The sequence below is a fragment of the Mya arenaria genome, chromosome 6 (genome assembly GCF_026914265.1).
Source record: "Mya arenaria isolate MELC-2E11 chromosome 6, ASM2691426v1".
NCBI classification, from domain to species: Eukaryota; Metazoa; Mollusca; class Bivalvia; order Myida; family Myidae; genus Mya; species Mya arenaria.
Genome location: NC_069127.1, coordinates 7346277 through 7361049, shown reverse-complemented (window position 1 = coordinate 7361049; position 14773 = coordinate 7346277). Strand labels below are relative to the sequence as shown.

General features: G+C 39.2%; 2 protein-coding genes across 2 annotated transcripts in view; one reads left to right on the top strand and one right to left on the bottom strand.

Moving 5' to 3' along the window:
- Window positions 1-476: 476 nt before the first annotated feature.
- LOC128237039 (uncharacterized) lies at window positions 477-3649 on the bottom strand. Its single transcript, XM_052952224.1, has 2 exons — window positions 3439-3649; window positions 477-1171 (listed from the first exon to the last, which is right to left on the bottom strand). Exons 1-2 carry the CDS (start codon window positions 3647-3649, stop codon window positions 477-479), a joined length of 906 nt encoding a protein of 301 aa, XP_052808184.1.
- Window positions 3650-8497: 4848 nt separating this feature from the next.
- Window positions 8498-14773, top strand: part of LOC128238590 (calcipressin-2-like) — a 28836-nt gene continuing 22560 nt past the window's right edge. Inside the window, exons 1-3 of the mRNA XM_052954668.1 lie at window positions 8498-8901; window positions 10288-10461; window positions 11080-11254. Coding sequence (XP_052810628.1) covers window positions 8668-8901; window positions 10288-10461; window positions 11080-11254 — 583 coding nt within the window. The 5' untranslated portion in view covers window positions 8498-8667. The remainder of the gene's footprint in view (window positions 8902-10287; window positions 10462-11079; window positions 11255-14773) is intronic.

Here is a 14773-nt window from a genome sequence, read left to right as displayed (position 1 = left end):
TAACACCCCAAGAACCTCATTTATTCTGTTCAACACCCCAAGAACCTCATATCTTCTGGCAACACACCAAAAACCTCATTTATTCTGTTCAACACCCCAAGAACCTCATATATTCAGGCAACACCCCAAGAACCTCATCTATTATGTTCAACACCCCAAGAATCTCATATATTCTGTTCAACATCCCAAGAACCTAATCTATTCTGTTCAACACCCCAAGAACCTCATATATTCTGGCAACACCTCATCTGCTTCTGTCACTGGCAGGAGCAGCGACGAGTTCTCATTCATCATGATGCTTTTAAGAACTCCTGTCGGTGTCATCTCGTATTAGCGTGTCGTTTGAACTCGTGTCTGTGGCATCTCGTATTAGCGTGTCGTTTGAACCCCTGTCTGTGTGATCTCGTATTAATTCGTCGCTTGAACCCCTGTCTTTGTCATCTCGTATTATCGTGTCGCTTGAACCCCTGTCTGTATCATCTCGTATGATCGTGGTGCTTGAAATCCTGTCTGTCATCTCGTATAAGAGTGTCGTTTGAACTCCTGTTTGTGTCATCTCGTTTTATCGTGTCACTTGAACCCCTGTCTGTATCATCTCGTATTAGCGTGTCGCTTGAACCCCTGTCTGTATCATTTCGTATTTTCGTGGTGCTTGAACTCCTGTCTGTGTCATCTCGTATTAGCGTGTCGTTTGAACTCCTGTCGGTGTCATCTCGTATTATCGTGTCGCTTGAACCCCTGTCTGTGTCATCTCGTATTAGCGTGTCGTTTGAACTGCTGTCTGTGTCATCTCGTATTATCGTGTCGCTTGAACCCCTGTCTGTGTCATCTCGTATTATCGTGGTGCTTGAACTCCTGTCTGTGTCATATCGCATTATCGTGTCGCTTGAACGCCTGTCTGTGTCATCTCGTATTATCATGGTGCTTGAACTCCTGTCTGTGTCATCTCGTACTATCGTGGTGCTTGAACCCCTGTCTGTGTCATCTCGTATTATCGTGGTGCTTGAACCCCTGTCTGTGTCATCTCGTATTAGCGTGTCGTTTGAACTGCTGTCTGTTTCATCTCGTATTATCGTGTCGCTTGAACCCCTGTCTGCGTCATCTCGTATTATCGTGGTGCTTGAACTCCTGTCTGTGTCATCTCGTTTTATCGCGGTGCTTGAACTCCTGTCTGTGTCATTTCGTGTTATCGTGGTGCTTGAATTCCGGTCTTGTCATCTCGTATTATCGTGGTGCTTGAACTCCAGTCTGTGTCATCTCGTATTATCGTGGTGCTTGAACTCCTGTCTGTGTCATTTCGTATTATCGTGGTGCTTGAACTCCTGTCTGTGTCATTTCGTATTATCGTGGTGCTTGAATTCCTGTCTGTGTCATCTCGTATTATCGTGGTGCTTGAACTCCTGTCTGTTTTGTTTCTTACCATTGTAGTGTTTGAATTCCTACCGTATCTCAATCAATATTCGTTTCAGTTCTCGTCAGTTTCGATAATCAAGAACCTATTCGTATGTATTATTCCCCGTCTCTGGGACAGTCATCGTAAGTTGAAAAAGCGTCTAAAATAGCATGATTGACACAGGTTTTACTACCAAAAGGACTAGCACTATTATGGTAAGGGACATTATGTAATGGGGTTAAAGGGACAAAATGTTCTTGATTGTCGTGGTAATCGAAATTTAGGGTACACATGTAATTTCCTTTTTTAAGCTATAAAGCCTTTGTCCCTAGATAATTAAACCTCCCATTTATTTGCAATAAGGCTGAGTAAACCAAAGGGACGGGGCAAGTTTCATAAACTCTATATAGGCCCTGTTTGAGGGCAAAATACTATGACCCAGCAGACACGTTAACAAATCGTAGCAACTTGGCCATCTTCGGCAAGCTTCGAGATTCTGTTGGATAACAGGCCAGGATGTCCCGATTGACACATAAACGATAGACACACACTATTCAAAACAACACAAACATACCACACATGCTTAGAAATATATTTATTAAGAAAAGTTGGGTATACCGCCTTGAAACAGTCAGTGAAACTGAATCTGTTAATCTGGGGGTTAAAACTAGTTCATGTACGTGTCATCGCTCACTTGTCCCAACGTGTGTCGATAATTTCAGAAGTAAACACGTACATGTACGCGTGATCTGAACACCATCTTGAAGAGGATGAAGAATAATGGATTTTTTTTAGGTAAACCACAGAATGACACAGCAACTTCAAGTACTCAACGATCAGATACACTCGCCAACTGTAAACGAATAAATCCAAGCGGAGCAACAGTGCCAACTTCTCCAAGGTACGATGCGATCTTTCATTGACGGCTATCCAAGTCTATTTGAATGACACTTGGTATATTCAAGTAAATCGCTGTAGAACATTTTAAAAATATTGTATAAATATCTGTACTCAAATATTATGAACATACATTAACAGTAACGGCAGTTCCACGAGACCTCAAGCCGCCCTGAATTGAATACTTATAAGTCATAACCGCTTTATTCCAATTGAAAGATGTAAAAGTCCTCGGCAAACAAATGCACGATGACTTCATGGTGTTTGTTTTCTAATTATCTTGGGCGGACATAATCCGATTTTTACGTAATGTCAATTGTGCAGTCAAGATGCATTTCAAAATCCTAAAATTTTATAATAAATGTATTTGATTTATATATACAATTGATGTGATGTGACATTTACATAACTTGTCACTACTGCACTGCAGCATCCAAACGTTGACACTTCAAATTAGTATGGTTGTATATAACATAATTTGAAACACGAACTGTGATTAATTGCTAGTCTAATAGTTACAGTCTTTTGCAAAAGTTTGTGTCTCGGTGTAATATGTCTTTTCCATACGGGCATATTTATAATGTGATGACGCATGTTCGCAGTTCATACAGTTGTTAAATACTGTTATAATGACTGACTACCATCACTGGCTACCATCCCCGACTGCAATGAGTGACTACCATCACTGACTACCATCACTGACTGCCATCACTGACTACCATCACTGGCTACTATCCCCGACTGCAATGACTGACTACCATCACTGGCTACCATCACTGGTTACCATCACTGACTACCATCCCCGACTGCAATGACTGGCTACTATCACTGGCTACCATGACTGACTTCCATCACTGACTACCATCCCTGACTGCAATGACTGACTACCATCACTGGCTACCATGACTGGCTACCATCCCCGACTGCAATGACTGACTTCCATCACTAGCTACCATCACTGGCTACCATCGCCGACTGCAATGACTGACTACCATCACTGGCTACCATCACTGACTACCATCCCCGACTGCAATGACTGACTACCATCACTGGCTACCATCACTGGCTACCATGACTGACTACCATCACTGACAACCATCCCTGACTGCAATGACTGACTACCATCACTGGCTACCATCACTGGCTACCATCACTGACTACCATCCCCGACTGCAATGACTGACTACCATCACTGGCTACCATCGCCGACTGCAATGACTGACTACCATCACTGGCTACCATCGCCGACTGCATTGACTGACTACCATCACTGGCTACCATGGTCGACTGCAATGACTGACTACCATCACTGGCTACCATCCCCGACTGCAATGACTGACTACCATCACTGGCTACCATGGTCGACTGCAATGACTGACTACCATCACTGGCTACAATCACTGGCTACCATCACTGGCTACCATCGCCGACTGCATTGACTGACTACCATCACTGGCTACCATGGTCGACTGCATTGACTGACTACCATCACTGGCTACCATCGCCGATTGCAATGACTGACTAACATCACTGGCTACCATGGTCGACTGCAATGACTGACTACCATCACTGGCTAGCATCCCGACTGCAATGACTGGCTACCATCACTGGCTACCATCGCCGACTGCAATGACTGATTACCATCACTGGCTACCATAACTGATTACCATCACTGGCTACCATCGCCGACTACCATGACTGACTACCATCACTGGCTACCATGGTCGACTGCAGTGACTGACTACCATCACTGGCTACCATCGCCGACTGCAATGACTGACTACCATCACTGGCTACCATCCCCGACTGCAATGACTGGCTACCATCACTGACTACCATCACTGGCTACCATCGCCGACTGCAATGACTGATTACCATCACTGGCTACCATAACTGACTACCATCACTGGCTACCATCGCCGACTACCATAACTGACTAACTATCACTGGCTACCATCCCCGACTGCAATGACTGACTACCATCACTGGCTACCATCCCCGACTACCATGACTGACTTTCTCTGTACTGTAGACAATACCTTAACGAATGCTTGGTTGCTCACACGTTACATTACATTACTTATGGCAATAGTGGCCTTTAGCTTAAGCTGTATTTTTGCTGTCATTGTATTCCAGAGTTTATTTACAAGAACGAAATACAGCTGTAGCTATACCATTGGCGCCAAAAATACAGATACAGCTGTATTTTCACAACGAACTGTTGTTTTTTAGGTATTAATATAATCATAGCTGTTATGACTTGTTATTTGTAGCTACATCTGAAACTTACAGCTACAGCTATATATATTCAGATGTATCTATTCTTATTTTTTGTGGACTCTTTTGAGCCACTTGATATGTCAGATGTATTCAACTAGGCGCTAACCCTGGACCGTGTCTCACCTACAATAGGAGCAGGCTTGTCCTAGAACCGGGTATGGTGAAATCAGAGCCTGTCTATAATACGATTTATATACTTGCAAGATTAGCCGTTAGGTTTGTGACAATCTGGCAAGGAAACAGTGCATGTTTTGAGAAAGGATTAAAGCATGATTCAAGATCAAGAAACCGTTCAATACCATAAAACCGGTTTAAGTTCCAAATGAACAACAACATATAGGAACTACACATGCAGTATGTGCATGTTACTGTAACTGTTTTGTCCTTGTTTTGGCTATCTACAGAACGGTTGTCTGTAGTGTCAGCGTTGTTGGCCAAATAAAGCTGTTTTTTGGGGGAGATTTGTGTAAACGTCCTTTTTAGCAAAGATATAATGATTTTGATTATTATTTGTTCATTGAACTCTCTACCTGGAATTGTAGCATAAATACTTCAGGGTATAATAACCAGTTGTTTATTATATAGATATTTATAGTTTATACCCAGTGTAATGGTGTAATAGTCGTATAATTTTGTAAGATAGCATGTCTGGATAACATTTTAGCTTGATGTTCATGTCGCCAGTGAAATGTTTTCAAATGCGACATACTGTTTGAAACGGGATAAGTGCATTAACTGTCATAATTAAACATGAAAAAACACGGTAGGTTTATTGTGTGTTTGAATGAAAATGAATAATTTTCAAATAATTCATGGCAATAACTCATTAAGCGTTATCACATTTTGATTTGTATCTAAACTCCATCATTAGCCACAAGTTTATTTGCAATCCAGTTATTCACTTTGCGTTTCTATACCTAATTATATAAAAATCCATGGTTTGGATGAACCATTTCAGAATTGTGATATGAAAGCCTTGTAAATTACCACTCCCAATCTTCAAACAAGGTTGTGTAAAAAGGTCAAAGAAGATACCATTGTATTTCCATGCCCCTTTTTAAATTATGTCGAAACTGTTTCATATTGCAGGTTAATTAGCTCGGCATTCTTAATTGAAAAGTGAAATTAAATATCAGATCTTACTGTGACGAATTCCCTTAAATGTGTCTTAGCCAGAGATGAGTATAATTATAAAATATATTTAAGTGTCCTTGAAGTTGCAACTAATTATATTAACTAAATCACGTCCAATATCTGGTTAACACGTACATTGACTATCGTCATTAAGTTACTATAATAATAGATATCGTAACCCTTACTACCCATGTGTGTATTAAGTATAGTCAAATATTGTTTAATATAGGTCCCAGTTACAGTAAACTAAATTACCGGACAGAGATGCTAAGCGTTGACTCGAAATTTGACTGTAATGACTTCTGAGAGCACCCGAATGTAAAATTGGTACAAGTGTCCCCTTTTGCAATAGATCCAATGTTATGCAATACATTTATTTCTTTTAGCGTGCAATTCGATGAAGTTGAGCTAAACTTACAATTAAAGAAAATACGAATGAAACACGTCGCTAAATATTGTAATGAAATTGGCCGTATTGGCCATGAAGGCCACTATGGTTAACATTTAATCTTGTAGAAAAGAATACAAATGTTCAGCACTACATAACTTTCTAAGGTGTTCCACAACTCTGTAATTAAGTGTCATTGCAGATCACACCTTTCCATGGCTGATGCTCCTGTGTTGCTATGGGAACAAGTGGGTGACGGTGGGTAAATTGCTTTGAACTCCCTATTCTACGCACAATGCCTCTCTGACCCGAGAGTACAAGTGATGACTGATTTCATCGCATTATCGCTGCGAAAATGCGACATTGCGCCAAGACGCCGTCGAAGATGCGAAAATTCTCCTAGTGGTGGGGCGAAAATATGCCAAATGAGGGGCGAAAATGCGAAAGTACGCAAATTCAACAATTGGCGGGGCGAAAATGAGCAATGTGGCGGGGCGAAAATGCGCAGCATTCTTAGTTTGCATTTTTCGCATGTTCGCTTACCACTTGACGTATCTTCCAAACAATCAGATTCCACGACTGCACGACCAGAACCACGAAGTGCACGACCAGTTAAAGCTGACCCACGTACACTGGGGTTACAGCAATATATTGTATAATAAAGAAAACAAATATATGAATTATCTGTCAGATTACAATCAACTGATTCTGAGACAGGAAATGTCAAATCTGTCAATCTGTGAGAATGCAATCATGGACTTTAAAGACAATATTTTGGCATATATCAACAATTGTTGAAGGGTTTCAGCCGTCAGTATCATGGTGATTGATTTGCCACACTTAATCTTCATTTTATCACTCCTAATGATTTTGATTTCACCATACAAAAAATGGTGCATTTTACATTTTACAAAAACATGAGCGAGCCCCTTTAAAAGCTTATCAGACCTGTGATGGATGAAATACTTGAATTCCAAAGTTTTGAAACATTGTTTTGGGAGGTGTCACTTATTTTATTACAAATCTATTATTTACGCAAGGCCTTTCGAAATCACTGTTTATTTAGAACTGACGTGTTGTTAATTTATTCTATTTTAGGCAATTATGACTTATTTTTGTCCGAATGATATTGGAGAGGGTCGTTTCAAGATCATCCATGGTATATGCCTAGCTTTTTTCTAATGTACAAAATGAAATGTGTTATGTTTACAAGCACTGGTGAAAAGGTACGCATTTAACCATGGGTTTTCCGGTGCAATTTTAATGAGATATAATTAACGACATCAATTTGAATATTGAGTGTTTTTTCTCTCTCTTCATTTCGCCTTCTTTCAATCATTAACAACTTTGGAGCTCATTTTTTCCTATTACTAAAGAACATTTTAATTCGATGCAGATATCCACATTATAGTTGGGAACTTTATCTTCTGGACCCTTGCTTATGATGTTTTATAGCAAACGATATGATACCCATATGTATTGCAGCAATATAACTTGAAACCTTAAATTGTAAAATAAAACTTTCAGTTCAAAAGCTATATGTAAACGATATACTTCGATAATTTAACTATAAACAATCATTAACACCTTATAAACAAAAAAAAAAATCATTTTAATCGTCTCACCTAGAGTATCAATATTTCTATTCAATAATGATAAGGAAAAAATGCAGTCAAGCATTACTATAATCACCAATTATTTTCAGATCGAGTGAAAGAGCGAAATAGGTATAAAATATCAGTTTTTATTACTTTAATGAAAAACTTCGTTTCACATGCCATACCAGACGGATGGATTTTTCCGACGAAATTGCAGAACGAAAAATACAATTAAAGTATAAAAGATAAATCTGGTTGTAGTTGCGAGCGAACCAACGCTGGTACCGTAAAGTTGTTTCTTTTAATAAAAAGCCGATATTTTATCCATTCGCCTGGAGGGAAACATACTAAGATGATGGATATTTAAACCTTTATTGAAAACATTGGTAGCACCGCGTGGTAATATTGCAAATCAACGAACCACGAAACAGCCTTTTGTTGAATGCGGTTAACTAGTAAACCTTATGATTTGCCAAACTTTGTTTTGTAATAAAATGCATTTTACAAAACAAATCCTGAACAAGTCCCTTTAAATAACAACTTGCAGTACCGTAAATATATAAGATGTGTTGTTTCTACGATGCGTCGATTCTATCATTACCGAGGTCGAAATTATCCCTGTATTTGTCGAATGGTTGTTAAATTCATTTGTTTCATGACTCTCGTGGCTAGAGACAAACTCAAGATAAGAACATTTTAACAAGTCATCACTTTATAGGCGCCCCCTTTATTTGACGCAAGGAAATACCTCCAGCAGAGTTGATGACGTCATTCAAAGCTAATTATAATGTATGAGTGATTCCCAAACAAGGGAGAGCAATAGTGTGAGTAGAAAATGTAAACACAGCGAATGTTATTGAAAATAATAGTTATATATTGGTAAAAATGCATAAAAGCACAAACCGACTACTCTTAACTTGATATCTGTTTGGTAGTTAACGATTTAATTTGCAAAATTGTGTTAAATTCCCCAAATAATGCGAGGAAAGGACTACAGAGAAAACAACATGGCGGAGAGCATGGAAAATGATGATGAGTTTGACAACATGGACCAGGATTCTGACAGCGGCACGATGGAAGTAGAGGTTGACGGTACCCCTGGGGCAGACGAGATTGAGAGACTCCTCATGGAGACAGATATCTCTGATATTCCTAAAATACTGATTGTTACAAATGTGGACACCAGTGTGTTTGAGAATGACAATATTAAGGTGAGATTGGGTTCTCAGTGTCTAAGAGTGAGGTCAAGTGAGTTCGAAGGAACATTCTTATAAATTTCCATTGCTTTCTACCAAAGGGGAGCGATACGTCCTATCCCCTTTCTGGCCCAGATTGGTTGTACATCCAAAATTGGCTGACTATACGACTAGATAGGCGGACCATACATCTAAGATTGGCAGACGATAATGCACTAGTCAATTGTAACGTCGGCCGCCCAGGTCTGGTGGTATCCCAGGGACAGCTGGGGAAATGGGCCATGTTTTTACCTTCCAGTTGGCCCCGCAGTGCCGGGTGAATGGGGTGGTTTTGTCTTCACGCCTAATATAGCGGGGAATAGGCCTTACCTAGGGTACCTGGGGTGCAGGGCATTTCGCTGGGATTTCATCTCCGCAGGGCGGGGATTTTCCCAGGCTGGCTGAAAGTCAAAGTTCCCGCTATTCCCTGGACCTGTGGGATCTGTGGTTACAATTGACTGGTGCATAAAACACAGACTCAAAGATCAGAAGACTTAGTTTGGTCAACTGATCATGGCCTTCGTGTTTGTTTCAGATCTGCTGATCAGGGCAGTAAGGTTTGCAAAGGTGCGGACCAAGATCTGCCAGTCTGGGCCATATGGAAAATAAATAGATAGATCCTGCCGTATCTAAGATAGAATGTATCATCCTAATGACTATTGGATTTTCCATGAATGTGTGCTTCACTGACATATATGATTGTATCTGTTTTGTTAAGTACCATCCATCTATTGGGGACTTTTTTTGGAGTGCTCTAACATTATCCTAACATATTAATTAATGTCCATTATACTGTTAAATGTACACATTATTAACTAAATACTAAAAAGTAAACATTTTGGCACAAATACTGCATGACATTTTACTAGAATCGTGAAATACTTTTTTCAAAAAAAGGTAAAAATCACAACTGTAAGTGGTGTACTCTCAAAATGCTTTATGAACAAAACAATTTCTTTTCAAAGTTTTAAACCACATGAATCCAGTACCTGATTCTTGTGAAGAGAGATGTTTGTTAAATGACTCTCCTAATAAAATAAGAGCTGGTTCCCTTGCATAATCATTATCTGGGAGTAGGATTTAATTGGTCCCAGTCATTATCAACCATTTGTTTTTCAAGTCAACTCTTAGGCATGACAATCAAAGATTGAATATATAGGCTTGCATTTTTTTTCTACAAAGGCGTGTGAGGAAGAACAACCAATCAGAATTCAGAAAATATTAATTTCGACTGGAAGTAATAAAATGTAAACTACAGTTTGCTATTTTATAATTGAAATATAACCCTATTCAACTTTTATACATTTTATAGTCTTTAAGAGCTCATGTATAACATAGTTCAATTCTTTTCATTTAATGCAGGAGGAGTTTGAGAGAACATTCAGAGTGTATGATGAGAACACAACATTTCAATACTTCAAGAGTTTCCGGAGAGCGAGAGTGAACTTTTCATCACCGCTGTTCTCCACAAACGCAAGGATAGACCTTCATGAGGCCTTTGTCTGCGGACAGAGAATCAAGTGCTTCTTCTTCCAGGTAACCCACTGGTCTTGACTCTATAACATCATGTACATTATAATAGTCAAGCTAACTAGCTCTGCTCCATATGACAGTTTCAACTCTGAAAATTCTCTTTTTTTAAATTCCCTGCCATTGTTTAGCTTGTTGTTCAGAGTTCATTAAGACAAATCATGGTATTTATGCCAGGCTGCACAAGCTGGTAATCAAAGCTTGAAAATATTTTGAAAGTTTTGAAACATTTCTCTTATTCAATTTTACAAATCGTTTTTGGTTTGTTTTTGCAATCATACCACTTGGTTAGATGTTGTTTATTGTCATTCATTTAAATACCTCCACAGGACCCTATTTTGCAGGCGGATATGATATGATCATCTTTTGAGTCAAACTGTGCTTTAGTTTGATAGCTTTTGACCCATTTTCATGCTTTTAAAATTTTATGAGTTTAAAAGTTTCTAAATAACACTGCTTTTGATATTTTATTTTATTTGTATTATATGTATATTACTTGCATATATTCTTCACCCATATATCTGACAAGTTAAATCCCCTGAAGTGCAATTACATAATTTATAAAAAAATGTTTACCATATTTAAAAAAAAATTGTTATCATTCCACACATCGGTACATTTCAGCCAATCACCATTTCAAAGGAGGGTGATGATGATCCCCACCTGAAATTGCCAGCCCCCCACAAACAGTTCCTCATATCCCCGCCTGCCTCCCCGCCCTTGGACTGGGAACAAACGCACGAGTCCCAGCCTGTGATCAACTATGACCTCCTACATGCCATGGCCCAGCTCGCTCCAGGTATGTATCCACACAGTTGTCTATTCAGTTTGTACTATTAAAGGGACTAGACACCAGATGATACATCTGCAAGGAAAAAAGAAAATTGTAATAAACTTACATAAAATTGATATAGTTGTGTAAAATGAGTTGTATTTCAATTACTGATATATCATATCGATTACGACACATTTTTCTTTAAAAGTTTTTGTGTATTTTTCCAATTCAAAATTCACTGGGTTTGTCTACCATGTTAATACCAGTTAATTTAAAAGAAGAGTTACTGGAACCTATCTGATGCTTTTATTCTGGTTTTAGTAAAAACTCAAATAATTTAAAGAAAAGCAAGTGAATGGAATAAGGGGTACGATTATCCTGTTTTTTTAAGCAGAGTTTTATAATGAATTGTCAGGCCATCTTTCAAATCCTTGAAGTGCTATCGCACTTTTATAAGAAGAATTGTATTACAATTGTAATATAAGCAGAAGCCTATGTGTTAAAAGCTTTCTATAATGCAGTCTTTTGACAATTGCTTGAGGAATCATAGCAGACATATATTTGGAGTAGTTGTTATTAATACATGTAGCTCAAAGGTAAGTATTTCCCTAAGACACAAGCAAACAATTGGTTACGGTAATGTATCATTGAAAAATGCCATATTTGGTATTATTTTCAAATACTTCTAAATGAGAAATGATCATAATTTTCGTGTAACTATTTGGAAGAATGACTGATTTTATGTATCTTTCCAAAAATCATATTGAAGTAAGTGATGATCTACTCATTGAATTTAGTGTTAACTAGACTGGTACCCTCTGTCTCTTTTTTATATTTTTGTAGAAAAAGTAACGTAGGGTACCAGTCTAGTGTTAACAGTTTGTAAACACATCTTTGCCAATGGAATCACCTGATTGATTTTGATTTAGCTGTTTAGAACTGACTTGAAATTGCTATCCTTTTTCTCGAAACTAAATGTTGATGGCCTGAAATCTACATCGTAAATGTATCTGGAATGGCAACTTTTGCAGAATCATTTATTGGAATGTTTGAAATTATAGTTTACATTTGTAGCTCGTTGATTAATCTCAGACGAGAACACAAGGTTCCAAATTAGGTTCACCAGATGCTCAGTAAAATATGCAGTTTTCCTGTATTTATTGAAGTATTGTGGTAAATCAAAATGTATTTCTAGCAAGCTTTAATTAATCTGATTTACTTGTGACGGCATTGTCTGGTTGAAGCTTTCGGTGGAGTTTTCTAAAGGCCGATATATGGTACATTAAACTAAGTGGACATTGAACAATGAAATTCTGTGATTTTGCTTATATGAATACATCATAATGTGTATATTTGAAGCTGTTCTTTAGTCTTTCATCTTTTTCCACCCTCCTTTATCCTATTTAATTACTTTTCAGTGTTCAGCTTTTTTTGTTAAGAGTCAGTGGAAAATTTCTGTATTGTAAGTCCCGAAATCTTTCATTGTATAAATAAAACTTTTTCATATAATCTGATTGACAATATATATGAATAATTATTCATAACTAGAGAATTATTGGGCCAAAGGTCATCAAACTTGGTAGGGAGTTTGGTCATTACCAACATTTGATTCCAATTGATTTTTAGTTTTGAGATCAGCACGATCTTGCTCACAAAAAAGCTTGTTTTATTGATAACTAGAATATGCTTTGGCTTATGGTCCTCAAACTTGATAGGGAGGTTTGTCATAAACTGAAGATGATTCCATTTATTTTGCATAATTCTTTTGGCAATGGTATGACCTTGAGCACAAAAATCTTGTCTGATTGTTTACTATATAGAATGATTGGGCCTATGATCCTCAATCTTGGAAGGGTGGCTGGTCAAGACCAGCAGGTGATGATATTGTAATCAGTAGGTCAAAAGGTCAAGGGCACAGTGACCATGAACACAAATAGTTTGTCGGATTAGTATAAGGAAAACATTTGAATGTATGGTCCTCAAACTTGGCGGGGTCATAATTATTATTATTATTGCCCCCCTTCGAAGAAGAGGGGTATATTGCTTTGCACAGGCATGTCGGTATGTCGGTCGGTCGGTCCGTCGGTAGACCAAAGCATGTCCGAGTGATAACTCAACAATTCCTGGACGTATGGTCATCAAACTTCACATGAAGGTGTGGCCTGACCAGTAGCTGACCCCTATTGTTTTTGGGGCTCATCGGGTCAAAGGTCAAGTTCACAGTGACCTTGAATGGTAAAAGGTTGTACGGGTGATAACTCAACAATGCCGGCACCCATGGCCCTCATAATTGACTTGGAGGTTGGGCCTGACCAGGAGATGACCCCTATTGTTTTTGGGGGTCATCGGGCCAAAGGTCAAGATCACAGTGACCTTGAATGGTAAAAGGTTGTCCGAGTGATAATTCGACAATGCCTGCACCCATGGCCCTCATAATTGAATTGGAGGTTGGGCCTGACCAGTAGAAGACCCCTATTGTTTTTCGGGGTCATCGGGCCAAAGGTCAAGGTCACAGTCACCTTGAATGGTTTTCCTTGTGATAACTTGACAATGCCTGCACCCATGGCCCTCAAACTTGACTTGGAATTGGGCCTGACCAGTACATGACCCCTTTTGTTTATGGGGGTCATCTGGCCAAAGGTCAAGGTCACAGTCACCTTGAATGGTAAAAGGTTGTCCGAGTGATAACTCGACAATGCCTGCACCCGTGGCCCTCAAACTTGACTTGGAGAATTGGCCTGACCAGGAGATGACCCCTATGGTTTTTGGGGGTCATCTGGCCAAAGGTCAAGTTCACAGTGACCTGGAATGGTAAAAGGTTGTCCGAGTGATAACTCGACAATGCCTGCACCCATGGCCCTCAAACTTGACTTGGAGGTTGGGCCTGGCTAGAAGATGGTCCCTATTGATTTTAGGGGTCATTGGGCCAAAGGTGAAGGTCACAGTGACCTTGAATGATAAAAGGTTGTCCGAGTGATAACTCAACAATGCCTGCACCCATGGCCCTCAAACTTGACATTGAGGTTGGGCCTGACCAGTAGATGACCCCTATTGATTTTAGGGGTCAAAGGTCAAGGTCACAGTGACCTTGAAAGCGACCTCGACAATTCCTGGACCTATGGTCATCAAACTTGACATGAAGGTTGGGCCTGCCCAGTAGATGACCCCTATCGACGTTGGGGGTCATCAGGCCAAGGTCAATGTCACAGTAACCTTTAACGCAAAAAAGTTAACAAATCTTCTCCCACTGATATCTCAACAATGCCTGAACCTATGATCATTAAACTTGACATGGATGTTAAGCCTGACCAGTAGATAACCCTTATTGATTTTAGGATTCATAGAGCCAAAGGTCAAGGTCACAGTGATCTTGAATGGTAAAAGGTTGTCAGAGTGATAACTCGACAATGCCTGAACCCATGGCCTTCAAACTTGACTTGGAGTTGCATCTGACTTGTAGATGACCCCTTATGATTTAAGGATCATTGGGTCAAAGGTCAAGGTAACAGTGACCTTGAACGAAAAAAACTTGTCTGTGTGATA